General features: G+C 36.3%; 1 protein-coding gene across 9 annotated transcripts in view; it reads left to right on the top strand.

The window, feature by feature from the left end:
* Positions 1-14,567, top strand: part of CD44 (CD44 molecule (Indian blood group)) — a 93,767-nt gene that overhangs the window by 63,726 nt on the left and 15,474 nt on the right. For 4 of the 9 annotated variants that reach the window (XM_054971297.1, XM_054971300.1, XM_054971295.1 and 1 more), the window contains 6 exons: positions 1,698-1,814; positions 5,705-5,872; positions 7,550-7,732; positions 11,646-11,726; positions 12,256-12,432; positions 13,667-13,849. In XM_054971297.1, coding sequence (XP_054827272.1) covers positions 1,698-1,814; positions 5,705-5,872; positions 7,550-7,732; positions 11,646-11,726; positions 12,256-12,432; positions 13,667-13,849 — 909 coding nt within the window. The remainder of the gene's footprint in view (positions 1-1,697; positions 1,815-5,704; positions 5,873-7,549; positions 7,733-11,645; positions 11,727-12,255; positions 12,433-13,666; positions 13,850-14,567) is intronic. The other 5 variants (XM_054971294.1, XM_054971296.1, XM_054971299.1 and 2 more) reach the window with 5 other exon arrangements.

Raw genomic sequence — 14,567 nt, 5'->3', positions numbered from 1 at the left:
CACATTCAGATGCGCTGTACTGTAACAGATTATGTAACTTGGTTAAATTAGTTCAAAAATTTAGACCAGCATAACAAAATACATCTGATCTAGAAGGCTTTAACTTGCTGGAGTTTTCACAGTTGCCTTTGGGAAAGGTGTACTTGCATAAAGCACAAACTATTTCCCCCCCCCTTTCCATCATCAACTATGAGAAGCCATGGAACTCAAGGAATATGATTGGTCCAAATGCTTTTTTAAAAAATTCTGCTGTGGCTTATCATCTTTTTAAAAAATGGTCAATGCAGTCTGCCATATAAAAGGTACATGTGAAGTGGAGAACTGATTGCATAAATGAAGTAAAATCTTGTTATAGAATCCAGTTTTATCAAGAATTTCTTAATTATTTCCCCATGGAAACAAAAGATTTCTATACAGTGACATGTCTTACATTTCATTTAATTCCATTTGCTTTGTCATTACTTTCAATAATCATGTTTTACTCTTCCCCTTCTAGTTCTGTGCCTTTCCTTCTTCCTTAGCTTGAAATAAATCCGCATAGCTATATATATCTGAGAACTGTCACAAAAGCCTGTTGACATGAAATCATTATCTTGTCAAACATTCATCATTGTAATTCCCAGGCATTATTGAATCCAGAATGGTCTTGTTTTGTCTTTTTTCATTATTCAAATAATTGTATTCCTCTGTGGCTTGGTTCAGTAGTGTTCAGATAATTTCCTGTCACGTTCCTACTGCACAAAAACTAAAATCAGTGGATAGTTTATAAAGACAACATTTACAGGAAATCCTAAACAGAAATCAATGAGATTAGACTGAAGTAAGTCTGTTTAGGATTTCACTGCCAGGCTTTAATTCCCTTTAGTACGCCTCCATTAAAAGGTCAAATCCATTTTCTTTTGCAGCTAGAGAACAGTGTTAATAATGAACTTTTTGCAAACTACAATACGAACTCAAAAGTTTTTTATTTAATTCTCCTTATTTAAGGATTCTAGGTGCTACCAACCTTACAATCCTACTAAAACAAACCAAACTCTAATCAAGAAAAAATAGCTGCCAAAAATAGTTAACTAACAGTGCTTAATTAGCAGGGGGAAAGCTGTGAGATAGAAAATAGGCAGACTGCCATTGGACAAATGTTGGTGGTGATCCCTAGAGGTATACTTTCATCAAGAGAAGGTCCTCCTCTGTCATAGAACCAGGCAAAGAAGGAAGTTCTGCTGACAGTTTGGTGTAGTGGTTAGGAATGTGGGACTCTAATCTGGAGAACCGAGTTTGATTCCTCACTTCTCCACTTGAAGCCAGCTGGGTGACCTTGGGTCAGTCACAGCTTCTAGGAGCTTTCTCAGCCCCACCCACCTCACAGGGTGTTTTGTTGTGAGGATAATAATGACATATACTTTGTAAACTGCTCTGAGTAGGTGTTAAGTCATCCTGAAGGGCGGACTATAAATCTAATGTTGTTGTTGCTGTTGTTATTAAAAGTCATCAACCTTTCGATGCCTTTTAACAATGCTTTTGACAAACAAAAACATGTCTGGTAACAAAAACATGGCTGGTACTTATCTGTCTATAAGTTTACCAGTCTAAATACTCCAGCTAGGATACCAGCAGTAAAGGTAAGCATATAAAAATAAATGAAAATGTTGTTAGAGGTAGTGGAAAGTTTAATGGGAAACTTAACATGGTCACAACAGATTCAGTCTTACAAGATGACCATGCAGAAGAGGTCTCCACATCAGAAATTCTCACACCAGCAATACCTCCTGGATGGGACACAAATGAAATTGAGGAACAGTATACTTCAACAACCAGTAAGCAAACCAATAGTGTTATTTTTCTTTAATCTTTTCCCACCTTGCATCCTTCTTCAGAAAACAAGCAGGCTGCTTAGCGAATAGCGATCAGTTAGAAGGTATAAAATGCTATCTAAAACATAGAACCAGTTACTGGAGAAATACTTTGCATTATGACAAGTAAAACAGGTATAAGATGGCATGAATTTATAAACTCAACAGAGACTTAAAACTAATTTCATGCCTAGGATATAAAAAAAATCTTTCCAAAGATGGGCAAGAGTTTTGCCAATGTTCTAGTCTTTCTACAGTGACAAAACTATACATGGAAACATCTAATGGCATGAAAAGGTTAAAAAATTCTGTTAATTTTCTCTCTCTATGTAATGTGTAATGTTGGCCTTGTTTTCTCTTTCTTTTGATGGCACAACGGACTAAATAGTCGTTTGCAAGATAAAAGCACTTGCTGTAAGATTTTATATATTTCATTGTAAATCCTTATGATCCAAATATTTGATTGGTGTCATACAACTGTGAATAGCACCTTGGAAACACTGCAGGCTCCTTTACTCCTTAAAAAATAAGTGTACAGGAACCCAATTGCAGTCTTACATATACAAAGGAGTAATGATCCATATTTGATATACCTCTTGGACATTGGCATCTAAATACTCAAAGGATTATAGAAACCAGTAAAGGTACCCTAATTTAAGCAGAGAGAAAAAATACGAACAGACAAATTTACTAACTTCACTTCTCCTTACATTCTTGGTTTTGCATTCTTACATTGTTTTTGTCTTTATGTTTTTCATATCAATGCATGCTCCTTTCTGTGCACTAAGCCATCTTTGGTTTTAGATTTTAAAAAAGTTTCTCTTTAGAGTCTGGTAAATCTCCGGTGTTTCCAAAACAACAGATCAGATTGCTGTGAGAAGTTGTTGCCAGTGCTCTTGGAACCTACCGTACTTTCTTGAATTAAGAGCCAAACTCATGGTTGTTAAAGCTCTTTCTCCTTTTCTCATACTGTTGATATACCAGCTAGTTTATGCAGGAAGTTGTTGATGGACGTCAGTTTAGTTGGGAAATGTTAGGTCAACAAATAAAAACATCCCAGCTCATTCATTGTCTGAAAAGCTGCCAGCCCTCATGATGGTTCACATGAGGAAACCTCCATCCAGTATCACTGAATTTATTCTGTGCTGTGACCCAGTATTGATGATTATAAGGAGGTGCAGCAGTCCACTGAAGCAATTCAGGGTAAAACATTTAAGTGTTAATTATCATTATCATAATTATCATATAAAAATCTGCAGGAATAATAATAATACCAAAACAAAAACCTCAATGTGACATCATAAGTAGCAAAAGGCAGCGCCTCAATTCAGCAGAAATATTTTTAAAGAGAAAAAGTTGATCTGCTCACTAAATTGTCACATATTTAGACCTCTGGGTGATAGCTCTTGGTTAATTTGAGATGGATATGCCCTTTATCCTTACATATTTCTGTTCTTCACATTCTATACAAAGGGCCAGTTGACACTTTGCCAGGACTTGGCACATGCCTACCTCTGCTAATCATACAACCATCCTTGCATAAATGCACATCCTGTGGGAGTTCAAAGTGTGGCATCTCTGCAATATAATCAAGTGACTTGAAATGGAAATAAAGCTGCTCCATTCCCCTTTCTGCCAGTTCAGCCTCTATTCAGAAAATACAAGGGAGGGAAGGATTTGTTCCAACTTTCTTTCCCCAACAGAATTCATTTTGAGAATGCTTCCACAAAAAGATTTTGTGAAATCTTGGGTATCTCAGAATTTGTCTTTTTGTCTCTGCCCCTGTCACTCATAAGGCTTTGTTGGCATCAGTGTGTTACAACGACAGAAGACCTGGCTGATCAGAGTAAAAATACATAGTATTTCCCCAGCCCGGGTATCTACTGTTTCCTTTGAAAACAGTGTAACACATGGAACAGACGAAAAAAAATAAGATGATATTTATTTCAGTAAACAGAGTAGTGGAGTTAGAAGTTTACAATAGATTTGCATCATCAAATTATTAGATGTGACTTCTGGAGACAATGATGAAGAAGGACACTTAAATCCTTCAGAATTTCTTGAATGGAACAACAGTGGCGATGAAGAGCATCACCCATCTAATCCTAGTAGGAACTAATTCCAGTTCTTTATGCACTGTTATAGCAAAAGCCTCTAGATGTGTATCAGAAAAAATTGGCTTCTAGGTGAATGTGTACATGTTATGTGCTGCAGTAATTATTTGCAAAGAGTAATTTTTGTAAGATACCATAAAATTGAAAAATAAAATAAATTTATAGTGTGGTAATATTATTCTGGATACAATGAAAGATTGTTGATAAGGATCACATAACACAAAAGCAAATGAACATTGACTGCATACAATATTTTTTTTTGCTTTGTCACTATTTCTCTGTGCATTCTACAGTGGGGAGGTACCTTATTTTACATTGGAGAAGCTCATATTCTAAAGAATTGTGCTGGAAATGGAAAGTCAGTGATGTTCACAATTGTTAAATGTGCCTTATATTTGAACTTAGCTTAAATGCATGTTAGCTAAACTCTCTCTTGCTTGTCACTCCACTGGACTATGTTAGGCTTTTCATTGGGAATGTGTATTGTATTATTTCAATTTACTGGCTATATATCTTTTGTTCTACTTCAGCTTCTTTTGCATGAGATGCTGGTGTTTCTTGCCATATTTTATCTGTGACCTGATAGTCTATGGAACAATATTGTGGCTGTGAATAGAAACTCTTATTTAACATCTTAAAGTTAATAATGTCAAGCGTGCATTAGCATGACATACTTTGAGGTCAAACTAAATTAAGTTATGGCCTCAAAAGAAGGGTGGTTGATTGTGGTGTGTTTTTGTGGTGGTGGTGAAAACTATTCTTTTGATTCAACAATAGGCACTATTGAAGAAACGTATATTTTCTACATGACTATTTGATTAATTTTCTCTCTTAAAGGTTAAAATACAAATCACTGGTATTGGTAAGGGCACTTGTACTCATTTGGTATTGTTTGTGCTACAGTAATTCTTACTATACCTGCAATTATTGGGAAAGCATATCAGCGGATTGGCGGGGAAGTGTTGTTGGCAGGATAGTGTCTGTGAATAATAAGGGTCACTATAATTCTTCTATATTGATACAAATCAAACCATCAGTCAAGCTACATAGGCCTACAGCTGGATACGTGCACTTCTACGAAGACGATGAGTGGCCAACTTTTCAGGAGTAGCTGAGGAGGGAGGGGGTATGAAAAGACAGACAAGAAAGTTGGAGAGCTTTGCTCATGAGTCATGATTCTTTGGAATGAACTTGCTAGAGATGAACGTGTATGTATAAACTGCCCATTAAAATACCAGTACAATATACAGTGTTTCTCTCCTATTTCTGGTAAACTCTCAAAATAAATTAATGGGCAAAGTCAGTGATGGTGATGGTATCCTAAATGTTCAAGTCAATATAAATTCAGATCAAGATGGGTAACTGTGTTAGTCTGTCTGTAGCAGTAGAAAAGAACAAGAGTCTAGTAGCAACTATAAGACTAACATAATTTGTAGCAAGGTATGAGCTTTCGTGAGTCACAGCTTTCTTCTTAAGATACAGCTAGAATATGAATCCATCTGTCCTTATATCTTGGAGAGTGCAGTGACTACAGAAGCTGAATGATAATATCCAGTAAATGATAATGGCAGGCATGATTGAATAGGGTGAGGTATGTAGAGGGGTAGTGGGTGTGGAGAAATAAGCATTGGTAATGAGACAGGAGGTCTTATGTCTCAATTCAGACCAGGTAGATGCATTGTCTTGAGCTTCATTATCAGTTGCAATTCAGCAGTATAAATCCAATCATTGTTACAACAGCTGTGGTCTCCAGCAGTGATGTCAAACATGAAGACTCAAACCGTGACTCAATGATACATGTTGTACACTCTGGATGGGACAATGAAGTCAGATATTCAGCAAATGACACAAGAGATGATACACCACCTGGGACTGATCCTCCAGGTGCTCGTGATCGTTATCCTACAGGTACCAGTATGAGCAATTAAGCATTACCCTGAAAGTGCTTCCTACGTAGAGTAGTATAAAATGCAGTGTGTTATTTAAAATAAAACTTAAGTTAAGCATTGGCAGCACTGTCTAGTCCTAACTGTTACTGCATCTGCCATTAATATACTTTATTTTTTTAAAAAGGAAAGCAGATGCTGAACTGCACGTTTGAAGGCATTTTTTCCAGATGCATTTGACTTCATTTACCAAAACTATGAAACCAAAAGCTCAAGTATTTTTCTTTGACTAAGCAGGAGTGAATCACAAAGTGCCAGCCTGAATTTATTTTAGTCACAAGCTTTGTTGAAGGTTGCAGACGTTCCAAGCTAGTGTGTCATCTATGCCCAACCATATCTTAAAACAAATTTTAAAAGTACTTTCAAATGTCACAAGATCAGCCTCCTTGCTAAACTCACAGACATTCTGGGCAGTTTTAAATGTGACCATAAATATATGTGCTGCTGGATACACATGGAACAGCAGTTGAAAGTCACTGGGAAAAAATGATGAGCAATTGCCTGGAGCCAATTAAGTTACCATTCTGTGCTTTACACAAAGCAAATGTTTTAAGACAAATCAAAATTGGTACAGCTTGGTTCCATATTTAGAAAGCAGAGAGCTTGTGTGATGTTATTTTGTGATACTTTCCCCCATGTTTTAAAAAAGAATCATTCAAAACACAGTAAGAATCATCAGCACATATATATATATATTGAACATAAGGGCATTATTTTAGAGTTAAGATCAGAACATGAAAGATACATTCTTGTTCCTGATAATACTTTCCTATACGTTTTCTGTTTCCTTATTCATGGTGGCTTATTAGCATTTTCTTTTGTGGATGGCGAACTATCTTACTTTCTTTGAGTTCTTGCCGTTTTTGTGTCGGGGTGTTGGTTACAGTATTTCTCTATCTAAGGCATGTTCTTTTGGACTTCCCTTATAATCAAATACTGTTTAATGCATTATGTTCTCTGCTGAATGTTGGGCAAGTATTTGACTTTGAAGGATGAATCTGGTGCTAAGGTGGTGGTACCTCAAGATCTTTCTGTCTTAATTACCTTGGTAAACAGCAGCACCTTTAAAACTGAAAAAGGCTACATCTGTTGAAATGGTTGCACTCCAACTATAGCAAAAATGCCAAACAAAATATGCTCTTGAGTTGAAAAAGGAAATCTGCATTATCTGTCCAAAAGTTGTGGCCTAGTGCCTGGAACAAAGCCAAAGATACTCCATGAAGTACAGTGTCAAAGTAAAGAAGAAGAAAAGGAAGATAAAGAGGAGAAAATTTACATACTTAAGATGCTTCTGTGAATTCAAATTATGCACAGCCATGGCATCTATCAGATACTTTGATAGGTGAATTAGAGGTGTAAGCTGTTAACGTTTTCTGCTTATGTTATCTTTACATTCATTTCTTCTGTTGCTACATCTCTGGGTGCTGTTGGGAAAATCAACAGTTTCTGAAAACTGAGGTGATGATAGTGAGACTATGAAATTCAATAATGCTTTTCAAAATATCATCTACTCACCCTCCTTTTACATATCAACATAAATGAAAGAGCAATCCATGTGTACATTTACAAGACAAAGAGAACGATTAAGTTGCTTGTTCAACAATCATAATATTGGAACTGTTTAAAAACGTCATAACAGCTGTGTCGTCCAGTGATAGTTTCTTCAAGCAGGAAGAATCAACTCAATATCCACTAGATGGTGCACATTCTGGATTGGAAACTGAAGATGCATTTCCTACAAACCTGACCTCAGATGATTTGCATCCAAGACTTGTTCCCTCAGATGAAAAAGAAAATCTAAAAGAAGAAGCTTTTCATACAGGTATCATTAGAAATAATGGATTACCACATTATGATTAGACATAATTATTCATTTCAGTTGTCTATTCATATTCCAGTTCGCACCTCTGGTGACTGGGTGGCATAACACCTGTTAACTTAAAAAATATTTTTTGTTGTTATTGGTGAGGTTGTGAGGTTTTTTCCCCAGTAAGTCTAACTTGTACTGAAGGTGTAAATTTCAAATTAAGTGTGAAAGTTTCTTTTATTCTGTTTGTAACAATTATTTTAAGGTAGTGTTAAGTTAAAATCCCCCTCTTGACTTCACCACCTAATTTAGAAGCAACTAGAGGGGGCACAAAAACAGGGGCAAAATGGCCTTCCCAAGTGGCTCCTGTTTACACAGTACTTGGCAGTGGTGGCAGTCACATTTTTTTACCTGATGGGTGCTATTTTTATTGCTTCTGCCCTCTAGGAGGTCACGGACAGATACATTGCTTTCCTCCTTCACTCTAATGAAACTTCTTAGGAGGTATACAGATAGTTCCTCAGTAGCATGTCTGCTGTCTGATATGAAAAATCTGGAATAATGATGATCTGTCTTCCATTTGAAAACCCTTTATTCATACCGCCATACCTGCTATCCTTTACAAGATTTTCTTTTACATCTTAATTGCCCATTTCCAAATCTTAAATTCACAAAGATTATGAATTTGCTATGATAGTTCATTAGTTAATACAGAGCTTAATGAGGAAAGATTGGGGCTTAAGGAATGTTTGACTTTATACCTTTATAAACTTTGAAACTGAATTACTCAGTTCTCATATTCTTTTATTTAACCAGATTAGATTCTATAAGTGAACATTTCTAGGGATGAAGGACTCTAGAAAGAACACATATTTATCAGGGAAATAACCATTCCTTCATACTCACCAATAATGTAATTATATAATACAATCTTATGTTTGGAATACCAAGTTCTCCCATCTAGGTTGGTTAACTAACACTACAATCCTGAGCAGAGGATTTACTCTAAGCCCATTGATTTCTGTGGGCTTAGACTGGTGTAACTCTGCTTAGGATTGCTCTGTTAGTGTACTCATAGCTTCACTAGAAGTTTTGTCCAACATTATAAAATTCCCAATTAACTTTTCCCAAAGTGTAATAATATGTACATTTTCTTGAAGTGGCATATTAATAAATGCAAAGAATAATTTTGATAAGGCATGATACTAGTTATTCTGCCAATGCATGAGCAAGACAGTATATTCCAAAACATCAATTCTTCTTTGATTTTCACAAGTAATTAATGATTATTATATCCCAGCAAGTAATCTAAAATTTGCTGCATAGAAATTGCAACATACTTAACTGATTGACTTCTGCAAGCCTAACCATTCAGACTTAGCTTAATTGATTTATGAGATGACTAGCACCAGAGCCCATTGTGCCTTAATACAATGGGCTTTAGCAGGGGGGCCCTGCCCATGGATCAGCTGGGCAGAGGGAAGGTGGTGGTTTGCCCACCTTCTCTCTGCCCAGATGAGGTGGGCTCTACTGCCCCCCTTGCCCACCTCAGGGAGCCCAGAAGCGCTCCCTGCCCAGCTGAGCAGTGGGCAGGCAGGGTCTGCTGACCCCCCCCCCCATTACCCACAGATCAGCTGAGCAGGGAGAAAGTGGTGTTAGCCCACCTTCTCTTTGCCCATATGAGAAAGCCTTCCCGCAGCCCTGCCGTAAGGAGGCAAACAGTTTTGCCCTCTCACTTCTTATCCCAGCATTCTGCATTTTGCATTCTGCTCATGCACTGGGATAAGATGTGAGTTGTTGGCAACACGGTTTGCCTTTTATATAGTAGAATTGTTTTATCTAGTTCCTCAAATGAAAAGCTTCTGTCTTTGGTTGGGCAGATAAGTAATTAAAATACTGCTAACATGCTTTTGAACTACATGTAATCACACAGTCACCCTAAAACAGCAGTTTCTTCTTTATGTTGGATCTCCATTGTGCACAAGGAACTCCTGAATGCATTCTCCACTTACTTCATTGTAGGGAACAACTCTATGCATGATTTGAGTCCAGTGGCACTAAAGAGACAAATAAGATTTTCAGAGTGTAAGCTTTCAAGAGTCAGAGCTCCCTTCTTCAGACATCTGAAGAAGGGAACTGTGACTTTCAAAAGCTTAGATCCAGAGGAGTTAGCCGTGTTAGTCTGTAGCAGCAAAATCAAAAAGAGTCCAGTAGCAGTTTTAAGACTAACCAACTTTATTGTAGCATAAGCTTTCGAGAATCACAGTTCTGTTCGTCAGATGCATGGAGGGCAAGAAGAAACTGGTCAGATATAGAGGAGGAGAGGGGAGGGAGGAGTAGATGCAAACAGCTGCTTCTGATATGGAGATCAGTTTGCTTCTGTAAAGGAAATCAGTTACTTCTGATAATGAGATAACCATTCATAGTCCCTATTCAGTCCCAGCCTAACTGAGTCAAATTTACATATGAATTCCAATTCAGCAGCTTCCCGTTGGATTTTGTTTTTGAAAGGTTTCTGTTGAACTACAGTGACCTTTAAGTCTTTGATGGAATGTCCTGGTAGATTGAAGTGTTCTTCCAATGGTTTCTGGATGTTGCCTTTTGGATGGTACCAACAATGTCCATCTGCTCTGTACATTGGACAAACCAGCCAACCTCTACGCAAAAGAATAAATGGACACAAATCTGACATCTGTCACCATAGTTCAAAAGAAACCTTTCAAAAACAAAATCCAATGGTAAGCTACTGAATTGGAATTCACATGTAAATTTCACTCAGTCAGACTTGGATTGACTAGAGATTATGAATGGTTATCTCATTATCAGAAGTAACTGATTTCATTAACAGATGCAAAATGATCTCATCAGAAGCAAACTGATTTGCATCTACTCTACCCTCTCCTCACTACCTATATATATCTGGACAGTTTCTTCTTACCCTCCGTGCATCTGATGAAGAGAACTGTGGTTCTCGAAAGCTTATGCTACAGTAAAGTTGGTTAGTCTTAAAGGTGCTACTGGACTCTTTACTATTTTGCTACTACAGACTAACACGGCTAACTCCTCTGGATCTTCAGTAGCAAAGTAGCACATCTTTGAATTCATTTTTATCAAGGGCCCACAAAGTTCTCTCAAAGACTGAAAGCTATCTGTCTGACTACCTTGTGTGAGTTGTCTGCACACAAATGTGTGCAGCCATACCTAGTCAGCCATACCTAGTCTCTGGCCTAGCAAGTGTAAGCGTACTGGGGCTTTATTCTGTTGCACTGGAAATATGTGATTTTTAAAAACAGGAAACTTTTGAGACATTTCATTCAGCCAAATAAGTCATTTTTGTGTATTGTGTATGTGTTACTACATCTTGGGCTTTCTCTACCTCAAATCTCGTAAACATTCTTGACAGTAAAAAAGTTAATATCACAATAAATTATAACAACAGTATAGGAAGTTATAAATTATAAATCCAAGAAGTGGATTTAACAACTTCTAGATTATGATTTCATTTCTGCGACACAGCCTATATCTGTTTACTAACCTGAGTTCTATTGCTTGCTTTTCTCGTCCAATATTTATGGAAGAAATTGTTTTCACGAACATGGTAACAAAATACCATGTAGATGTGAGATAATTTTTAAAAAATCTCATTTGCAAGCAATGCTTACAATCTAATTGTCTATAAATAACAGAAGTATGAAATGTGTATCACTCTACAGCGATTACTTTAACTTTTCATACTCTTGTATCATTTGATATGGTTTTTAAAAGGGTTTATCTAACACATATTAGCAGAAGTGTGTAAGTTCAAAATTTAATAATCAAGAATAGTCTTGATAGGAACAAAGTTCTAAGAATTGATTTATATATAATTAAATGCTCAATTAATTAGTATATTATTATGTTCATGGTTTATGATGGTGCCAAAATGAAGACTCAAACCAAGATCAATTTCCTTGGGGCAATGATGACAAATCAAGTAAAAATGAGCATGAGCAGGAATCATCAGATACAGGTATTAATAAAAATTATAACATGCATATGGCTTCCCAGGCATACAACGTCATTAGATGAGTTATTTTCTTGTCATAACTTACAAGAAACTATCTCATGTCAGTTCCCAGCAAATACATAATTCAGAACAAAGTTCACTGAATGTATTCAATGAACTAATCAAAGTTTACCAAGTTATTTTGACCAGTTGTTTTTGAGAAAAAAAATCTTTATGACATATAAAATATTATTATCTGCCAGATAGCCTGAGTAAAATGTGTTTTCAACAAGTGGTAGACATGCTACTTACACAGAGAGCATTTTTGATGTTAGTGAAAGAATTCAGCATGAATTCATCTCAGAATACAGTCACAATTATTTATTATAAAGCTGTAAAGCATCTTGTTCAAATTTAACTGCCATTTCCCTTGATCTAAATCTATCATGAGCTTAACAAAAATCAAGGCCTAGTATTAACATTTTTTTAAAACAAAGCTGACAAAATTCTTCTAAATGTAATGAAATGCCCATTGATTCCATTATCATAACAGCCCTGACCTTCCATGATGGATCTAAACAAGAAGAGACATCCACAGATTCACATTCTCTTATTCACCCCAGTCAAGACACTGAAGACACGCATCAAATAAATAACATTAATGATGATGTTTGGGACAATCTTGTACTTCCCAGTGAAAATGAAACCGAGTCTTCTCATAAACATATTAGTAAGAATCATTTTTTTACATTTGACTGTCGACACTGGATAAACTGAGCTCCTAGATCATAATGGTTTCATAAACATCTTTTTGTAATTTTGATGGGATTTACAGAACACTAGGATCATCTAATCACCAGTATTTATGTTTTAGGCTTTTCACTTTCTTCTGGTTTTATGGCTCATGGATCAAGCCCTTGAAATTTTCATTGTTTTTTACTTATGGATATGGTTTAGTGTATAAGAGGTGTTACATATCAGAATTAGTTTGAAATATTAGCTTTTATCTGCATATAATTATATGGGATAGGCATTAATAATTATTAATAATTATCCCATATTAATTATTATCTTGTAGAGAGAAAGAATGAGCAATCTTACATCAAGCCACAAGAGCCATATCATTTTCATATTGATTCATTAGCAATAACTATAAAAATCGTTGCTGCACTTGGGAAGTATTTATAGCACATCTGGTATTTTTGCTACTATTGAGACTTAGCCCATATGATTAACATGTGTGTGTGTATATATATCTATGTATGTGTGTATATATATATATTTGCACCTTTAAGACTAACCAATTTTATTGTAGCATAAGCTTTCGAGAATCAAGTTCTCTTCGTCAGATGCATGGAACAGAAACTGTTTCTGTTCCATGCATCTGACGAAGAGAACTTGATTCTCGAAAGCTTATGCTACAATAAAATTGATTAGTCTTAAAGGTGCTACTGGACTCTTTTTGATTTTGCTACCACAGACTAACACGGCTAACTCCTCTGCATATATATATTTGTTACTTAATTGTCCTTTATTTAAAAATGCCTGTCATGAAAATAAATGCAAGTAGTGTTAATCTGTTGTGACAAAAATTAATAGGAGATTAGTGGCACTTTAAAATATAGCTAGGCGGCAGTCTAGGGAGGACCCACTACTGTATCTGACAAAGCAGGCCCTTGCCCATAAAAGCTCATATTGGAAGAAAACTTTGTTACTCTTCAACTGCCACTAGTTTCTTAATTTATCTAAAAGTATTTATCTAAAAGTATTTATACATAATGTAATAGTTGAGCTACTGTGCAGAAGTACTGGCATAAAGAAGTCTAAACAGCATCCTTTCTGCTCAACTCCTTGAGTGCTAATGGTATAGTAGATGTATATAAGTATAGTAGGGGAAAGTCTGAAGAACATTAATAGCAGTTGCCCAGCATTTAGCAAATTATCAAAATGCTTCATCATCAAAGCAGATGAGCTGTCTAATGATGTGTTGAAACATGAAGAATCCACTCAGAATCCATACGGCATGCATCCTGATTCTGAATGGGACAGTGAAGAACAATATTCTACAAGCACATCTAGTGAAGAAACTCTACCTGGAATTATTCCTCCAAAAGAGAATGAACATAGAAATACATCAATTTATTCAGGTATCTCTTTACCTTGCTCCCAGTCAATTTACAGTGAAATCCTAAACAGTGTTTCTCCAGTCTAAGCCCATTAATTTCACTGTCAATCCCTTATAAATGCAATCCAGATTATACTGAATTGCAGCCTGATATGCATACTGGTACGTAGAAAGAACTGACCGAACTAATAGGGAAATGTGGCTGAGAAAGTAAGAACAGACCCAGCCATCATTGTAACAGTTGTAGTCTCTAGCAATGGCACAAGACAGTGCCATTGGTAGAGAAGACACTGATCGTAATACATTGATACATGGAGTTCATCTTGTCTGAGACAGTAAAGGCAGATATCCTAAAATGCTTCTAGAGATAAATAACCTGCTGTTATTTATCTAAGTGAAAGCAATAATGAAAAGGATTTGGAAACAGATCACACAGATATGGGGCAGGGGTGGAGGAGAATCTCGCATCTTTGAATTACTTTTCACAATGCATTTAATGTACAGTCTTCCCTTCTTTAACAGACTAGTTAAGATCCCAGTTATTTTAACTGTTAAATCAGATAGTACCTATAAAATTAAATAAAATGGGACGTGGAGAATTATAGGGGGGATCTTTAAAACAGATTCAACCATCATTGTAACAGCTGTCGATATTGCTGGTGGTCACAATGACAGCAATTCTTCTCATAATCCAGGGTTTACCCAGTCTTGGGCAGTGAAGGCAAACGTCACCAGACTAA

Source organism: Eublepharis macularius, chromosome 2 (assembly GCF_028583425.1).
Source record: "Eublepharis macularius isolate TG4126 chromosome 2, MPM_Emac_v1.0, whole genome shotgun sequence".
Lineage (NCBI taxonomy): Eukaryota > Metazoa > Chordata > Lepidosauria > Squamata > Eublepharidae > Eublepharis > Eublepharis macularius.
The sequence above is the reverse complement of the archived record's forward strand: the minus strand, read 5'-3'. Positions and strand labels throughout refer to the sequence as shown.